The following is an 18,820-nucleotide window of genomic DNA, read 5'->3' as shown; positions in this document are numbered from 1 at the left end:
TTCTAGACAAAACAAAACAATCAATTAATAACACTTAGTTTGACACAGTCCCACTGGGCGTGCCAATTTGTTTACGGTGATTTCCGGTAAACAACCGCTAGTCCTCCAAACTATAATAAATATGATTTGGTTACTCGCAGGATCGACTAGATTGATCCTAGGACATGGTCAAACGAAAGGTTTATTGATATGATTTGGTTCATACCTGTTTGTTTTGATTTCGAGAAATTTATGTTCAAATGACTAATCATTCGAGATAACGCTGGTTATATGAGTTAATGTAACTTCGACGCGTAAATCGTAATAAGAAAACATGTAAATTGCGAGAATGTAAATTGCAAGAAAATTAACATGCAAGAATGTAAGTCGCAAGAATATAAATTGCAGAAAAGTAATGTGCATGAAATTAAATGACTTCGAAAGTAAAAGTTTAAACAAGGAAAGTAAAGAAAACGAAAAGATATTTGATAAAAGTAAATACACATGTATTCAAATTGGTGGTGTCATACATACATTTCTCAGCGAACTCTTTCTCTTAAACACTTGATACTTGAGTAATATGTGAGTGATTTGTACAAAATGAACACACGAAATCCTATCATTAAGACTCCTATTTATACTAAATTTGACCCTAACGGTCATACAATAATCTAATGCCACGTTATCCACGAGAACTCTGGGGATGCCATCTGTCTATGTGCAGTTACATAAACCGTTTCGCAATTCAAATCTTCCCGCTCAAGTCCTTTTCGACATGTGGCCATATAGTTATATTCGAAAATGTTACGGAAATACATTAAGCTTTAATACTTTATGTAATTTTCCGCGAAATGTCTAAGTCTTGGCAAAGATATCTTCCGTGTCAGCTTCGATACTTCTCTCCTTCGTTTCAACTTAGACATTTTCTTGAAGCATGGCCATCAGTAGCCATTTTTTAAATCTTCGAAGATGGTCATCAGTAACCATCATTCTTCGAACTTAAAACCTTCGAAGATCAACTTCTTAAACGAAATCTCCAGCTAACAGTCACACACGGCCTGGTCTAGCATATAGTATGGATATGGTGAGTAGATGCATGCATAAGTCAAGGGTATCACATCTAGTAGCGACAAAAAGGATATTAAGGTATCTCAAAGGAACTCTCGACTATGACATTTTGTTTCCAGCGGCTAATGAGGGAAAAGAATGCAAACTAATGGGTTACACCGACTCAAGTTGGTGTAGTGATGCTGAGTAGTGAAAATCCACAGCAGGTTATATGTTTATGCTAGGTGGAGTACAGTTGCTTGGAGTTCGAAAAAAGAACCAATAGTGAATCTAATCGAAGAGATTACACCAGAAGATCATGGAGAAATTACCATGAAGATAAACAACATGTCAGCTATCATTCTGGTAAAGAATCTGATAGCACATGGCAGAAGTAATCAAATGTAAATGAGTTTCCATTATTTTCTAAAACAGGTAGCTAAAGAAAAGATGAATCTGGAACACTTCAGAATTGAGAATATGATTGCAGATATCATGACAAAGGGTGTGTAGGTCGAAGTATTCAAAAGACTAAGAGCTATGATGAAGGTAGATAGTTTAGACACAAGGAATTAGGTGGTGTGTTAAGAATGTAATTCTTTGTTTCGAAAACATGTATGTGTCAAAATAGTTTAATTTATGTTGAGTTATATTAGATGTCGAAGCAGGATGCTTCACACATAATTTCGACTTAGACAAAAATTGATATTTGGACTTTTGTAATTTTGGACTTTGACTTAGGGAGAAAGCAACCTAAAACTGTAAATATGGAGTAACCCCTATATTGTAAACACAAGTATTCACAAAATTTTACAGTTGCAAAGTGAATAAGAATTTTCTACAGTTTATGGACAAAGAGAAACTCTGCAAAAAAAAATATTCTTCTTCCTTCTTTTAATTTTGTTCATACCCTAGTTCACTTTTCTTCTCAAATTTTTGAATTTAATCAAATTTTTGAATTTAATTCCAACATTATTTATTGTAGTGAAAAGAAATAAACAAATATATCTTCTAAACACCAATCAACACAATAAGACAAAAACCACCGTTAAAAACAAGGGAGATTCTACGGTGCATTCGCCCATTTGACTTCAGTGGTGAAGTCACTGCAATTGACCAATAGAATTAAAGCCCTAATCAACCCTAATTAATTCTAAGTTAATTTAAGCCACATCAGCTCTATGGTAAAAATAACTTTACTGTGGGACCCATTTTTAAAAAAAACTTTTGATTATTGCATATAAGTCCCCATTCATTTAATAATATCTTATAAATTAAAATTAACTTTTATTAGATTACAATTTTTTTTAAACTCATATTATCGTTCTTCTTCTTCTTCATCCTTCACCCTTCTCCCAACTTTCCCTCAAAACCCTAAATTCCTAAATTCCATCCATCTGTTCTTCTTCTGCAACCTTCCCCATTCACTTAATAATATTTTACAAATTAAAAATAAGTTTTATATAAATGTAATTTTTTATTAAACACAAATTATACTCTTCGTTGTTCTTTTCTTTCTCCCAACTTCCCTCCTCTTCTTTCTCCCAACTTCCTAATTGAGTTATATTCTTGGTTGTTCTTCTTCTTCCTTCCAACTTCCCTCTTTTTCTTTCTCTCAACTTCCCAATTGATGAATTCGAAATTGCAATTCAAAACCCTAAATTTCTAAATCCCTTCACTGCGATGTCGCTCTCCTACTCAACTTCTTCCTCGACGACGACCTCCTATACAACGAGGAAACCTCCAGCGTCTTCCTCGATGACGACCCGTAGGGTTTCTTTCTATCATGTTCTGATAATTTTTGTGGATAAAACAGCATGCATCTGGAAAGAAATTTCAGGAGATCCTTGAAGAATCAGTAGTGTGTCCTCTCCAGATTGAAGGAGAACTATATATAGGAATTCCCCATGCATGTTTTGTCCTATTTTGAAGTCTGAGATCTCTGATTGTTCAAATCATTGTAAGTTTGGAATAGAAATATATGAATATGATTTTTTCCGCTATGATGTATAGGTATATGCTACTCGAACTGCTACATCTCCGAAAGTCACGTCCAAGGCCGCGTTAAACGAAGATGTTGTTAGTGATGTGCTTACTCTAACAGAAAAATTATTTGCTGCTCTTGTCTCAGGTATATGTTTTTTTGCCCGTATTGAATTTCTCCTTGACATGGTAGACGTGTTTATCCAGCGCAAAAGCTGTTGAGGCATTGCAATCGACTTTGTTGTTTTTTGGTCTGATTGTTGTATTTGGTTATATTTAGGCTGGGAGAAGTCTGAAAATGAAGTATCGAGTTTAAAACAAGGACTTGACGCTGCAAAACAAAAGAATTGATTGTGTATGTAGAATTGATTCTACTAGGAGTTAGGATTTGTAGCTTTTGAGTCTAAATGTGATGTTTACATTGAAATTTATTATTCGACTCACTTTTGCAATAATGTATGCAAACATAAACTACTTTATATTCGACTCACTTTTAGGTAACATCAATTCGACTGAATTAGTTTATTCAAAATTAGTTTTTGTCACCGCAGATGTCATTAAATAAATTCAAGTGAATCAATTCAAACAGGGCTTGGAATATAGTAATTGATTTTGGATTGCAATTGCTTTATAGAGATTAGAAGTATTTAAGTTTTGCTAATTCATAAGCTTTGAAAATTGTTTTATCTTCTTCATTATGGGCTCCTTGAGCAGACACACTTTTTTGAATGACACATTTTTTCATTCTTTTGTTGCACAGGACAAGCTAATTTGTTGAAGTCACCAATTTTAGTTGTGGGAGCTGGAGGCCTTGGTGCTTCTGCATTGTTATATTTTGCAGCTTCTGGCGTTGGTAAAATATGACACTTTTTCTAATGATTTTTGCCTTATTTTATAATCTATAAGCTTGTTAAAAGCTTACATTTTGAAAATTTTACTCAGGTAAACTGGGTGTTCTTGATCATGACAAGGTTGAGTTGAATAATATGCATAGACAGGTACTGTTTTTTTCCTAAACTTATGGCATGGTTTGTGCAACATGTAGTTTGTGTATTGTTCATGAGTTGTATTGCAGTGTTCGTATTTTTGTGAGTACAAGTTATCCATAACATGTAGCCTATTCATCTCAACTCATTCATGATGTTTTTAGATTATACACACGGAAGCATATATTGGTCAGCCAAAAGTGAAATCCGCCGCTGCTGCATGTCGCTCGTATGTTTCTCTCTTTAATCTTACATACAATTCATGTTGATTTCCAAATGTTTGTACAACTTTGTATCACAATTGTTGGAACATGGAACTAAGTTTTTATTAATATTTAGGATCAACTCATCTATTGAAGTCGTGGAACATGAAGAAGCTTTGAAGAATTCCAATGCTTTGGAAATTTTCAGCAAGTACGTTTCCTTTCTATAATAAGATTGATCTTTCTTTTTTTCTTGAGACCTGTTTTATTTTGTGCTTACTTTTTTGATTTCCCTTTGAATATTACCGCTGAATCCACATGGCGTGATATATATTTTTATCTTGAATTTGCTACATACGATATAATAGTGGATGCAACAGATAATGCTCCCACCCCGGTATTTGATCAGTGACTACTGTGTCGTACTAGGAAAGGTACATCTTAATGTAGATCGGTCTCTTCCCCCCAAATTTATTTTCCTATAAATCATGTTTCCTATCTTGAATTTGCACAAGTACAACATAAGTTACTTCTATTGAAACTTTTTTTTAATTGCTTTCGTTGTTCTTGTGCAGCCCCTTGTATCAGGTGCGTCGGCGTGGTCAAGATCGAGATCTTTGAAGCAATATTGTAAAAGATCGAGATTGAGATCTTTGAAGCAAGATCTTTGTTAAACAATATTCAAGATGACTAATCTATTTTGTAGCTATAATATTGTTATATTGGTCAAATACTTGACTCTTGCTCTGCGAAAGTTATTTGAAAATGATTTTAATTCTATTAATGGCAATCAATTATTTGATATTACAGGTGCAGAAATGTGATTGCAATCGATATTGATCCATTGAAGATTGATTATGCTAGGCATAATGCTTCTATTTATAGGGTGGATGATCAAATTGACTTCATAATTGGTGACTTCTTCCTCTTGGCACCAAAGTTAAAGGTACTAAAGTTTTCTTTTTATATGTTTTGTTGTTTTGCACAAGAGAGTTGATGCCATGATTGATATGTTTTAGTCGTACCGCATATATTTTGGATGTTTTTAAAGTATTGGCACCATTAGAAAGGCAAATGTATAACTTCAGATTTTTGTCCCATCCTTATCTGTCAAATTATATCTCTTGCCTGGCTCTGCCTAGCTTTATACCAAAACTAGGTGATACTTGTGTCTGCGCTGTTGATTACGGGATACCTTTTATCCTCATCTGTATCCACTTGATGAGTATCATCTGTCTGTTTATCCACTTTTTGAAAATATGATAAATGGATTCCTCAAGAAGAGCTTAAATTCCTTGAAAATCAAATGATTCTAGTAACTGTGCTGTCAGGAATATACATTATATAAAAGTCATTTTTCGGAATCATACTAATAGCTTACACTTACACTTCTGGGATATTTGATGACAAACTATATTGTCTTGCAGGCTGACACCGTTTTCCTATCTCCACCTTGGGGTGGACCTGATTATGCTAAGGTTTTGACCTATGATATGAAGACAATGCTTAGACCGCGTGATGGGTAAGTAGATGCTTGTCTACAGTCCCTCCGGAATTGTATGTTGTATGCAGAAGAGGAAATGATTCTCAAAGGGCTGTTCAATACCTTCACAAAATGGGGTTTGCTTCTGCTAAGGATATTGTCGGAGGTTTGGAGGCTTGGGCTAAAAATGTTGATCCTAACGTCCCCACTTATTAGCTATGTAGTTAAATTTTGATCAAGTTTTATACTTCTAACTTGATTATTATATATTTTTTAGGGGTGCTGTATTCATTTTCCTTGTATTTTTCACCTTATTTTTAGAATCCTTTGAGAAACTTTTGCATTGGTTAGAACATTTTTCACCTTATTTTCCTTGTAATTGATTGGTTTACACTACAACTTAATCTTTATTGTTTCTACCAAGTTTTTTTAATGGAGTATTTTGTTTTTAGAAAATTTTCAATTCATCCCATTCCTTTTTTAGGGACTTCCTAAAACTTCACATCGATCTGGTTCGAAAGGAACCTTGTCTCAAGAAACATTTTTAGAACATACCATTCAGAAGCGTTAAAAACAAACATGGGAGTTGACCTAAGATTTTCGAAGTAAATAGCATAGACATTGAGAAAATACATTGTCACTAATTCCTTTGCTTTGATCCCAATGAAATGATATTGTACTGTATTTCCTTTGCTTTGATTCCTTATGGTTTCTCACTAGCTTCTAAACAACCTTATATAAACAGTTACCACCAACAATAAGATTATTATTCTTCTTGGCTCTACAATTCAACTTGCATGGATTTTACTGTTATTGTTTGCAGACATTGTATCGCTTATTATGTAGTAAAAGAACTAACATTTCAATGTTTAGTGATTTTAGTAACTTATGTTTAGCTCGAAAAATTACTAAATTGGATATACTTAACATCAATCAAAATTTTATCAGCACTAAACTTCACAAGAAAATGTCTTATAAGCAAGGTTGTCAGAATCGAGTTTTTACTTTAACTCGTTTTATTTAGGTAAAATCGAAACGTAAAATCGAAACGTAAAATCATGGGGTTTACCTCATTAAAATTATATTAAATTTATATATATATATATATATATATATATATATATATATATATATAATATTCTAAATGCTTTAATTATTTAAAATTTTACTTAATTATAAAACAAAAATATACTATATCATCATAATAAAGTGTAATATTCACAAACATGTATCAAACTACATAAATTGTCCACCAACTCATAAAATGTAACATCCAAAAGATTATAAAAAAACAATAGTTTCGTAAGTTTTTCAAGTTCAAAAAAACAGATCTTTTCATCTTCTTCTTCAACTTAATCAAAAGTTCAATCCTTCTACAACATCATCTTCATTAATTAGAACATTCATATTCGACTTGATTAAATCCATCTCTAAATGTTAAAAATTCTTTAGTTTTGTAACCAAGATATGAATGTGAATAAAATTAAAAATCCATAGAGAAAATTTATGGGCCAAAATATAACATGTGATTTTTAACTTTGACAAAAACAAGTAAAATCAAGTCAAAGAGTAAAATCCAACGATTTTACATGATTTCACCGATTTTAGAAAGATTTAAATCACCTAAAATCGTTCCAGAATACGATTTTATATAAAAAGGTTTTTACCTGCGATTTAACACGAAATGCTGACCTAGAAACGTGAAATCTATAGAGTTTAGGTTTTAAATCGAGATTTTAACAACCATGCTTATAAGGACTAAATATTACCTTTGAATATTTCTTAATAGTATACTTTGGTCATGCTGCACTAGCACTATGGTAAATAGAAAAACTTGCATATCAAAAGTTAATACTAATGTCTAAAAATTATTTTTTTCCCTCTTTCTCTCACTCTATATGTGAGACTCTCATACCAACATAGGAACCGAAAACAAGTTAACAAAGATAACAACTGAGACAATTTATCATCTTGATCACTTGGAGAGTGAATGCATCTTTCACCAACCAAGAAGCAAAACCTTTAACAGAGCCATCCTAATGTATAAACCATTCTTTGGCTGCCTAAAATAAGCGGCTCTAGGATAATTGTCGACATCCGCTTCGATCTGCATCAAATTAAAGCAACCAAGTTAGGTTATATAATGACTTTGAACGTAAGAATATCATACGACATGGTTGTATTTTGTGTACTTACTTCGTCGAGTTTTGGAAGAGGGTGCATTACAACAGTGTTGCAAAAGTCCTGATCTTGAAAAGTGCTACTTCCATGTTATGTCTCTCTATTTCTTTCAGCTAAATGGCATTTTTCCTTGTAATACTCATGAACAAGAAATTCACTACACTTCATAGTGTGAATATTAGACAATTTATAATGCAGTGGCACCATAATATTGATACTTCCATGACAATTTATAATGCAGTGACACCATAATATTATAATGCAGTGGAACCATAATATTGATACTTCCTTGAAAATTGATACTTCCATGACAATTTATAATGCAATGGCACCATAATATTTATCAATGTGAATTTGCTGTTAACGAGTATCAAAATGTCCATTCCTACAATTCGACAGTGCTTAATAAGATGCAAGATTCAGTATAAACATAAGAAGATAATAGTGGTAATAGTGCTTAATAAGATGCAAGATTCAATATAAACATGAGACCTGATCAACCAGTATACATCAACATAAATGGTTTCCTCAAAGCATATGTTTTTATCATGATGTGCAGTAAAAATATGAACTTTATGACCATGAGATGCAAGTTCAACAGCTACATCAACAACTAATCTTTCAGCCCCACCTACAAAAAAATTACAAAGTCATTAGAATAAACTATTAGTACTTCAAAAAATCTATTGAAGAACATTGTAAAACATCGTTTGAATAGACATGAATTGTTTTAGCATCACATTAAGCCTCATGCTGATGCTGAATCTCACAAAATTACTCTATTGAATCTCTAAACTCAAGTAGAAGTGCATACCTGTTGATGTATTACCCTCTTCATCACTTATTTTAACCTCACCTATTTCTTCCTGTTAAGTAACAAAATGGTAAACCTTAATTTTAGTTTGAAACAAAATGCCAAAAAAACCTAACACATAGTTGGAAGGGAGTTGGACATTAGTGCCATGATATACAATACTCACATTGTCACTTCTCTTACAACATCAACAAGGGCGAGTCCTTTCCTTGTTTTCATATCATTAATTCCTATTAGAAAATAATGCAAATAAGAATTATAAAATGGTTATAGAGACTGAATACATTTATAAAGGGTTTTAAACAATCCTGAATACTTTTAAAGCTCTCTGAATATTGTTCATTTAGAAGCCAGTAAGATATTTGCTCAATGTCTTTGGGCAATGGATTTCCAGTGCAAAGGTAAACAGCTTCTTCTGTTATCTGCTGAGAGGCCATGTGTGTTGACTGCAAAAATATCAAAGCAAAAGAATGTCAGCAAGGATCGACTGATCAAAAGAAACAAAATATAAGATATAATAATTCAAGTAAGCTTTAGCTAATTCTTTTCATATGCCATCAACCATACTTTCAGCAAGACTCCATTCAAATCCATTTCTAAACAAGAAAATCAGTTGCGAACCCTCTTCAATTCTGCAAAAATAATCAACTTTGCTCTATGGGGCGAGTTAGCGCTGTCTGTTTTTACAAATGCAAATACCTGAAAAATAATCAACCTCATTGAATCACTTTGAAAAAGTTTATGAACATAGTTTATGGTATATTCCTTAGCTCCAAATAGCTAATTGTCATAAATTCATTTTAGATTATTCTATAAAATTCAATCTCATTCAAATTTGAATAGAACAAACATCTGGTATATATGCTCACGATAAGAAAATTACCTCAGCATCAACATAACTTGATTTCCTCCTGATACTGCATCGAGGATGCTTAATAACTGATTTGGAACCATTCCACTTAAGCTTCAACTGCTTCCATAATATGAGTAAGATTAAGAACAGTGTAAAATAACAAGTTAAGAAGTAAGAAGCACAAGTGGTGATATAACAACAATGAAAATGATATCTTTCCTTTGAAAATTACACGGACAACTCCCTCGCCTCTGCTCCTAATGGTTTAAAGACAGCTTCAACCTCACTGGGATTAACTTCCTCCAATGTCTATATTATTTTTATACCACAATGTTAAAAACACCTTGAACAACAACCTCGAAGATCAGAAGCAAAGTTATAGAAATTACCTTAGAAGTTCTTCTTTTTTTTAGAAGCAAAATGTGCTTGTTCCTACATCTAAATTCGACAGTCATCGAGTGTGTTGATTGTGTGAATGCATTAATTTATCAAACTAAATGAATTAAAACTCAAGATACATTAACATGTGCATAAACTATTTGAACATAATTACAATTTACAAATACCTGTTCTTTAACTTCATTAATTCTTCAAAAGGCACACCTTTAAAAGCTCAGCTTAATTTTTTATAAACCTTCTGAAATTTGCTCATAACAGCCTCACCCTCCAATGGCTAAAATTCAAAAACATAAAATTGAAAAGATCAATATCCTATTTGACAGCACTCTTCAAAGGACATATAGATTGATGAACGAGTAAATAGAATCAAAAGAGAAGCAAAAACCCCTAATTCCAATGGTACATGGAACCTCTTTATCATCAGGCATGCAAATAGTCTCATTTACTTTCCCTATATTCCCAATGGTACACGGAACCTTCTTTTCAGGAAGCTATAATAACACCCAAAAAAAATCAAAACAAGAAGCAAAACAACAACAACAAAGGCAATTAAATTCGATTTGTTAAGAGAAAGAGAACGAAGCTGACCTTTTCCCCAAGCTCCATAGCTCTCTTAACAGCCATCGATTAAGCTTCACATGAATTTCCGCTTTCCACCTGTAGCCATGGTAGGAGTAAGAGATGTGTGGGTTTTCGGTGAAATTAGAAAGACAAATATTTTAATTTGTGTTTGAATAGGTATCGATGAAAGAGAGGGAGATGAAAATTTTGGGCTTTCAAAGGAGGGAAATGTTGGAGCGTTCTAAATTTTTTTAAGGTTTGTGAGAAAAGCTGCGAGGGAATATGAAAATTGGGAGAAGTTTGAGTTAGCATCGGATTAGGCTATAAATTGGGTCAATATATTTATAAAACTCAATATATATAAAATTGTTATTTTCATTTATTTATTCTTTTATTTATTTATACAATCGGGTCAATATCTTTTATTTCATTTACTTAGAAACCTAAAGTTTAAAAATAAATATTTATTTTTTTTATTTAATTTTTATTTTCATTTTTAAAACACAATATATAACCAACTAATATATAAACGTCTCATTTTTAAAAATAAACATTTATTCTTTTATTTTTATTTATTTTTATTCAGACAATCATCTGTTGACTGTCTGACATGGTTCACACATAGTTAACCATCGTCTATACATATCTAACATAGTTCACACATAGTTAACCATCATCTATTGACTATCTTCGATGTTTCACACATAGTTGACCATCATCAATGCATTTCTAACTTGGTTCACACATAGTTGACCATCATCAATGCATCTCTGGTATGGTTCACCATCATCAACTGACTATTTTCCATGGTTCACAATAGTCGACCATCATCACTTGACTCCCTATCATGGTTCACACATAGTCAAACATCATCAATGCATCCCTAACATGGTTCACACATAGTTGACCATCATCAATTAACTCTCAGACATGGTTCACACATAATTGACCATCATCAATGCATCTCTGACATGGTTCACCATCATCTACTGACTATTTTCCATGGATGACCATCATTAATGCATTTCTAACATGGTTCATACATAGTTGACCATCGTCAATTCATCTCTGACATGGTTCACTATCATCTACTAATTATTTTACATGGTTCGCAGCAGTTGGCCATCATCAATGCATCTCTGACATGGTTCACCATCATCTATTGACTATTTTCCATGGTTCACACATAGTTGACCATCATTAATGCATCTCTGACATTGTTCCCCATCGTCTATCGACTATTTTCCACGGTCCACACATGGTTGACCATCATCAATGTATTTCTGATAGGGTTCACCATCATATACTGACTATTTTTCATGGTTCACACATGGTTGACCATCATGTATGCATCTCTAACATAGTTGACCATCTTATGTTGACTATCTTCCATTAATCACGCATAGTAGACCATCATTTGTTTACTATCTTCATGGTTCACACACAGTTGACAATCATCTATGCATCTCTGACATAATTCACACATAGTTTACCGTCTTCCATTGTTCACACATATTTGGACATCATCAGTTGATTGCCTGACATGGTTCACACATAGTAGGACATCATCGGTTGATTTCCTGACATGGTTCACACATAGTTGACAATCATCAATGCATCCTTGACATGGTTCACACATAGTAGGACATCATCAATGCATCTCTGACATGGTTCACACATAGTTAGACATCATCAGTTGACTGTCTGACATAGTTCATACATAATCGACCATTTCGTTGACTATGATCCACTAAAATATGCTTCAGAGTACATCCATTGCAATGTGACCCATTTAGTTGACTTTGATCCACTAAAATATGATTCAGAGTACATCCATTGTATTCTGACCCATGTCGTTGACTTTGATCCACTAATATATTATTTAGAGTACATCCATTGCAATGTGACATATGTCGTTGACTCTGATCCACTAAAATATAATTCAGAGTACATCCATTGCAATGTGACCCATTTCGTTGACTCAGATCCACTAAAATATGATTCAGAGTACATCCATTGTAATGTGACCCATTTTTAGTTATCAGAGTCAACAAAATAGTCGAACATCATCAATGCATCCCTGATATGGTTCACACATAGTTGATCATCATCAATTGACTCTCAGACATGGTTCGCACATAATTGACCATCATCAATGTATCTCTGACATGGTTCACCATCATCTACTAACCATTTTCCATGGCTGACCATCATTAATGCATTTCTAACATGGTTCAGACATAGTTGACCATCATCAATGCATCTCTGACATGGTTCACTATCATCTACTAACTATTTTACATGGTTCGCAACGGTTGTCCATCATCAATGCATCTCTGACATGGTTCACCATCATCTATTGACTATTTTCCATGGTTCACACATAGTTTACAATCTCCTATCCATCTGTAACATGGTTAACACATAGTCGACCATCTCCTATCCATCTATAACATGGTTCACACATAGTAGGACATCATCAGTTGACTCCCTGACATGGTTCACACATAGTCGAACAACATCAGTGCATCTCTGACATGGTTCACACATAATCAAACATAATCCGTTGACTCCCTGACATGGCTCACACATGGTTGAACATCATCAGTTGACTCCCTAACATGGTTCACACATAGTTGAACATCATCGGTTGACTCCCTGACATGGTTCAAACATAGTCGGACATTATTAGTGCATCCCTGACATGGTTCGCATATAGCCAAGCATCATCTGTTGACTCCCTTGCATGGTTCACACATGGTCGACCATCATCTGTTAACTATCCTCCATGGTTCACACATAGTTGATCATTATATACGTATCTTAGACATAGTTCACACATGATTGACCATCCTCTGTTGACTATATTTCATGGTCCACACATAGTTGACCATCATCTGTTGAATCTCTTCCATGGTTCACACATAGTTGACCATCATCTATGTATCTCAGACATAATTCTCACATAGTTGACCATCCTCTATTGATTATATTCCATGGTTCACGCATAGTTGACCATCATGTATTCATCTGTAACATGGTTCACACATAGTTGACCATCATTAGTTGACTCCCTGACATGGTTCACACATAACAACCATTATCAGAGCATCCTTGACATGGTTCACACATATTTGACCATCATTTATGCATCTCCAACATAGTTCACACATAGCTGACAGTCTTTTATTGGCTATCTTCCATGGTGCACACATATTTGACCATCATTTATGAATCTCTGACATAGTTCACACACAATTGACCATCTTCTGTTGACTATTTTCCATTGTTCACACATAGTTGACCACCATCTATGCATCTCTGACATAATTCACACATAGTTTACCATCTTCTATTGACTATCTTCCACGGTTCACACAAACTTGACCGTCATCTATTGACTATCATTTGTTGAATATCTAACATAGTTCACACATAGTTAACCATCTTCTATTGATTGTCTTACATGGTGCACACATATTTGACCATCTTCTGTTGACTATTTTCCATTGTTCACACATAGTTGACCATCATCTATGCATCTCTGACATAATTGACACATAATTTACCATCTTTTGTTGACTATCTTACATGGTTTAAACATATTTGACCATCATATATGCATCTCTTACATAACTCACACATTTTTTACCATATTTTGCTGACTATCTTCCATGGGTCACACATATTTGACCATCATCAATGCATCTCTGACATCGTTCACACATGGTCGACCATCATCAATTGACTTTCTGACATGGTTCACACATGGTCGACCATCATCAATTGACTTTCTGACATGGTTCACACATAGTTGACCATCATCAGTTGACTCCTTGACATGGTTCACACATAGTTGACCATCTCATATCCATCTGTAACATGGTTCACACATACTAAACCATCTCCCATCCATATATAACATGGTTCACACATAGTCAATCATCATCAGTTGACTTCCTGACATAGTTCACACATAGTCGAGCATCACTTGTTTACTCCCTGGCAACGTTCACATATGGTCCACCATCATCAATTGACTCTCTGACATGGTTCACACATGGTCGACCATCTCCTATCCATCTATAACATTGTTCACACATAGTCGGACATCATCAGTTGACTCCGTGATATGGTTCACATATAGTCGAACATTATCCGTGCATCTTGACATAGTTCACACATAATCGACCATCATCAGTCCATCCTTGATATGGTTCACACATAGTCGGACATCATCAGTTGACTCTCTGACATGGCTCACACATAGTTGACCATCATCTATTTAACAAACGTAGTCTCCCTAAAAATAAAGACTTAGAGTCGCTACCTATTCTGAAGGGCGAATAGGAAACCCTACGCAGTTTAGAGATCGGGGTAAGTTATTATAATCAGGTCGAGGGAAGGTGTTAGGCACCCTCAACCATTTTCTAAGGTTTTATGTTAAGACAAAAGTTTTATGGCTAAAAGTTAAGGTTTAATAGCTAAGGAAATGAACAGGGTGAAAATTGAGATTTAGAACTGAATTGAGATTTTAAGGGGGGAGACTCGCCTTGTTACCAAGTGCCTACGTATCTCCTTATGGAGAATCAGAGTCAATGTAGTTCAGGCACAAGGTTGTACGCCCTTGAATTTGATTTGATATGGTTTGAAGGCTTTTTGAATGGCCTATCGTAGTTTTTGAAATGCGAAGTTCGAAGGTATTTTGAATTACCTTATCGTAGTTTTGAACATCGCAGTGTTGAAGAGATGAATTTCCGTAGTGTCGTGGTTTAGTGTGTTTGATGCTTGGGCGTACAACCCTGATTTAGTATGTCACCGTTAGTTGCGATGATCAATAGGTTTGATCATTATAGTTAACGGATTAAATAATGTATTGCTGGATAGAATTGAAAATACAAAATAAAACAAATTTATAAAACTAATAAAAGAATAATAATAAAAAACCTGGATAGAAATCCTGTGTGGTACTCCCTTGATGATCCATGGTGAACCTTCAGCATTGATGCGTTGGATCCTTGCTTGGTACGGATCTGGTAATAGAGAACCAAGGTACATCGTGGACGCATGAAGGCTCATTGCACTGAATCTGTAAACAACATCCTTTAAAAAAAAAGGCAAAGAAAAACTGCAGTAGGCTAGGATCGAACCCACGCCCCTGCACTTTATGATCTTAGAGCTCTCCCATTGCCGCTACGCCGTCCTTGCTTCGCTGTATGTTAACGAAAATTATACACTATATATTAAACAAAAGCGCTTAAAAATCTGAAACTAAAAAGCTTGCGCCGGTACTGTTCCTCCATTGTTCTCACCATGCTTTTCCCGGACCTGCAGATTTCATACTCATATAACACAGCAAATAAATATTAAAAAATCACATGGTTCAATTGGAAATTATATTCTGAACACAATAATGTCTTCTTTTTTGTCCAATTTTAATTATTTTGAGGAATACCAATTTGAAGCTTTGATAACCCAACAATGGTTAAAAGCCAAACTCCATCTTCTTCTTCCTCAAGACCACCACCATGGCCAAACTCATATTTTCTCCATTCCTCGTCAAATTGAAAAATGTAAAATACCAAATTGCTCAGAATTTCATCACGGTTCCAACCATGTAACTTATTAAAGCTATCAACCAAAGATAAATACGAATTTCCAAAAAGTACCAAATAAACCCTAACTGAACAATTCAATCAATCTATGAACACAGTTGATTTTAATCGAAATTGACGATCCAGTTAGATTTAGCAATATAATATCTACATCTTCCTACAAAAAATTTATGCTAATGATGCTTATATGATGACAGTGTCGATGTCAACGGCGGAGAACCACCGCCGGAAAATTCTCCGAACCAATTCTAATTTCTCACGTTAGTTTTTTTTTTTTTTATATTTATGTTTATATTGATTTTTTATTTTGAGTAGATTTTGATTTGGTGAAGTGGAGATTGAAGTGAAATTGTTGAAATCAAAGGGTATCCGAAATTATATTTTTACCACTATGAAAAGATGAAGTGGGGAGGATGAATCATAATTTATTTTATTCTTTTATAAACATTAAAAATTAAAAATAATATTAATATGTTAGGGACTAATAAACATTAAAATTTAAAAACAATATTAATATGTTAGGGACTAAGTTGCAATATACAAACTATAAAATTACCACAGTAAGTGTCAATAAGGGTCATTTAATGCTTCAGTCCACTGTGGCACTATTATGGCTTAGGGCTTAATTCTGATTGGTCAGTCAGTGACTTCACCACTGAAGTCAAATGGGCAAATGCACCGTAGAATTTCCCTAAAAACAATATTGATTTTGGAGAATAGAGATAAAAAACATAAAACAAAAGACTAAAAAAACAAAAAATACCAACACGTTTTGACTAACACAAAAATAAGCACTCACTACACATTGAACATATCAACAAAATGAAATACTTGTGCTAATAAATAGAGCAATTAAATGAAAGAACCACACAAGCTAACTGAGAACAATACAGAATGCAAATATCACGAAACACAACACAATTCAAAGAACAAAGCACATAAATACATTGGAAAACAAATAAGAGGGACAATCTTGAGACTAAGTGAGACATGCAAATGCGAATACGAGACAACAAGAAATCTACAATGGGTTGCAAAATAAATAGTGAGTTGCAAAATAAAAAAGCTTTATTCATTTATGATATTACACACAGTGCCTTACAATTGTCAAAATTCAAAAACCAAGCACTCTAATAATGAGAATAATAATTCATAACATAACAAATGAGAAAAGAATAGCGACTTTTCTTGAGACATAGTGCATGGAAACTTTCCTTCCGTTGTTTTTTTCCTTGTATATTGTGAAACTGAAATGCATCTTCCTGCTTTGCACTATGTTCTCTTTATTTCCAATATATATTTCCCTCAAATCCTACAAAAGTATAATGCACACATTAGGATATTAATATATTTCATTAATTGGACACTTAAAAACTATAGATGTGTATGTGAGAAAGTGGTTTAAACATAAGTATATCAGTTTATAGGAATAAAGTGAAATTAAAAGGAGGCTAGTATTAATAAAAGAAACATGCTTTTATTTAATGATTAACATATTTTAATGATAAGTATTTTGTGTAGATTGTTCATAGTCAGAAGCATACCATGGGATACTATGGTAAGCCACTATCTAGTAGTGGTAAGGAGGAGGAGGTGATGCATAGATGTAATGTGGTGGAGGTGGGGAATAGACGGGTGGAGGAGGTGAAGAGTAGACATAATGTGGTGGAGGTGGTGAGTAGACTGGTGGAGGAGGAGACTTATATTTGTAAATTGGTGGTGGTGAGTAGACAGGTGGAGGAGGGGACTTATATTTGTAAACGGGTGTTGGTGGAGGTGGAAACTTAAATGGCTTTCCTGGTGTTGGGGGAGATATGTACTTGTAAGGAGGAGGAGGTGAGTATACAGGTGGAGGAGGAGACTTATATTTGTAAACGGGTGTTGGTGGAGGTGGGAACTTGAATGGCTTTCCAGGTGTTGGAGGAGAAGATATATATTTGTGAGGAGGAGGTGGGAACTTGAATGGCTTTCCAGGTGTTGGAGGAGAAGATATATATTTGTAAGGTGGAGGAGGTGAGTTGTATTTGTAAACTGGTGGAGGTGGTGATGAGTACTTATATGGTTTCTTAACCGGAGGTGGTGGTGACTTGTACTTGTAAACGGGAGGAGGAGGTGACTTATATTTGTAAACTGGTGGTGGAGGAGAAGAGTATTTGTATGACTTCTTTGGTGGTGGCGGTGAACTGTAATGATAAGGTGGAGGAGGTGAGTGCACTGGTGGTGGTGGTGAACTATAATGGTAAGGTGGAGAAGGTGAGTGCACCGGTGGTGGTGGAGAGTGGTAGTAGTAAGGCTTAGGTGGTGGTGGTGGAGATGAATAGACGTAGTTGTTTGCTTGAGATGGCAAAGTGAGAGAAAGTAATGTTAATGCAATGGTGAGAGTAATAAAGGCCATTTGAGAGCCCATGTTTTCTCAAAGTTGGTTTTGGTGTTTCTATTATGAAAGATAGCATCACCCTTTATATAGTTTTTTCCTTCCCATTTTAGCTATACTATTCATCTTGGTAGATCTATTTTGATTTGATGCCTATTACAATTTACCTAGTATTCAACATCTACGAAAAAAATAATGTTACTATTAAGTTTTCTAGAAAATAATATGTTTCCGCTATGAAATAGTCAAATGTGAGAAATATAATATACATGTAGAAATATATTATTATTATCGAAGAAAAATAATGGCCTGCTTTTGAATATAAAAAAAAGTATGGTATTT

The 18,820-nt window shown here is 34.2% G+C and overlaps 1 protein-coding gene and 2 long non-coding RNA genes across 5 annotated transcripts; all 3 read right to left on the bottom strand.

The window, feature by feature from the left end:
• Positions 1-8,842: 8,842 nt before the first annotated feature.
• On the bottom strand, positions 8,843-9,878 carry LOC131653037 (uncharacterized). 2 transcript variants are annotated; one of them, XR_009298939.1, is made up of 4 exons: positions 9,560-9,878; positions 9,244-9,375; positions 8,993-9,122; positions 8,843-8,906 (listed from the first exon to the last, which is right to left on the bottom strand). It is a non-coding gene; the product is annotated as an uncharacterized LOC131653037 (long non-coding RNA). The 2 variants fall into 2 exon arrangements; XR_009298938.1 differs by having other exon boundaries at positions 9,244-9,331; positions 9,560-9,874.
• Positions 9,879-10,062: 184 nt separating this feature from the next.
• LOC131653038 (uncharacterized) lies at positions 10,063-10,782 on the bottom strand. The gene is made up of 3 exons (XR_009298940.1): positions 10,517-10,782; positions 10,314-10,419; positions 10,063-10,202 (listed from the first exon to the last, which is right to left on the bottom strand). It is a non-coding gene; the product is annotated as an uncharacterized LOC131653038 (long non-coding RNA).
• Positions 10,783-17,150: 6,368 nt separating this feature from the next.
• Positions 17,151-18,555, bottom strand: LOC131653035 (extensin-2-like). 2 transcript variants are annotated; one of them, XM_058923072.1, is made up of 3 exons: positions 18,358-18,555; positions 17,649-18,309; positions 17,151-17,416 (listed from the first exon to the last, which is right to left on the bottom strand). In XM_058923072.1, the coding sequence occupies exons 1-2, from the start codon at positions 18,509-18,511 to the stop codon at positions 17,675-17,677; spliced, it is 789 nt and encodes a 262-aa protein (XP_058779055.1). In that variant the 5' UTR covers positions 18,512-18,555; the 3' UTR covers positions 17,151-17,416; positions 17,649-17,674. The 2 variants fall into 2 exon arrangements, with proteins under 2 accessions (XP_058779055.1, XP_058779054.1); XM_058923071.1 differs by having other exon boundaries at positions 17,649-18,553.
• Between the last annotated feature and the right edge of the window lie 265 nt (positions 18,556-18,820).

This window comes from Vicia villosa, linkage group LG2 (assembly GCF_029867415.1).
Source record: "Vicia villosa cultivar HV-30 ecotype Madison, WI linkage group LG2, Vvil1.0, whole genome shotgun sequence".
NCBI classification, from domain to species: Eukaryota; Viridiplantae; Streptophyta; class Magnoliopsida; order Fabales; family Fabaceae; genus Vicia; species Vicia villosa.
Note: the sequence above shows the minus strand (reverse complement) of the source record. Positions and strands in the feature narration are given on the sequence as shown.

Bases quoted from the DNA above. Each gene is read 5' to 3' on its own strand.
- LOC131653035 (XM_058923071.1), bottom strand. From the start codon at position 18,511: ATGGGCTCTCAAATGGCCTTTATTACTCTCACCATTGCATTAACATTA.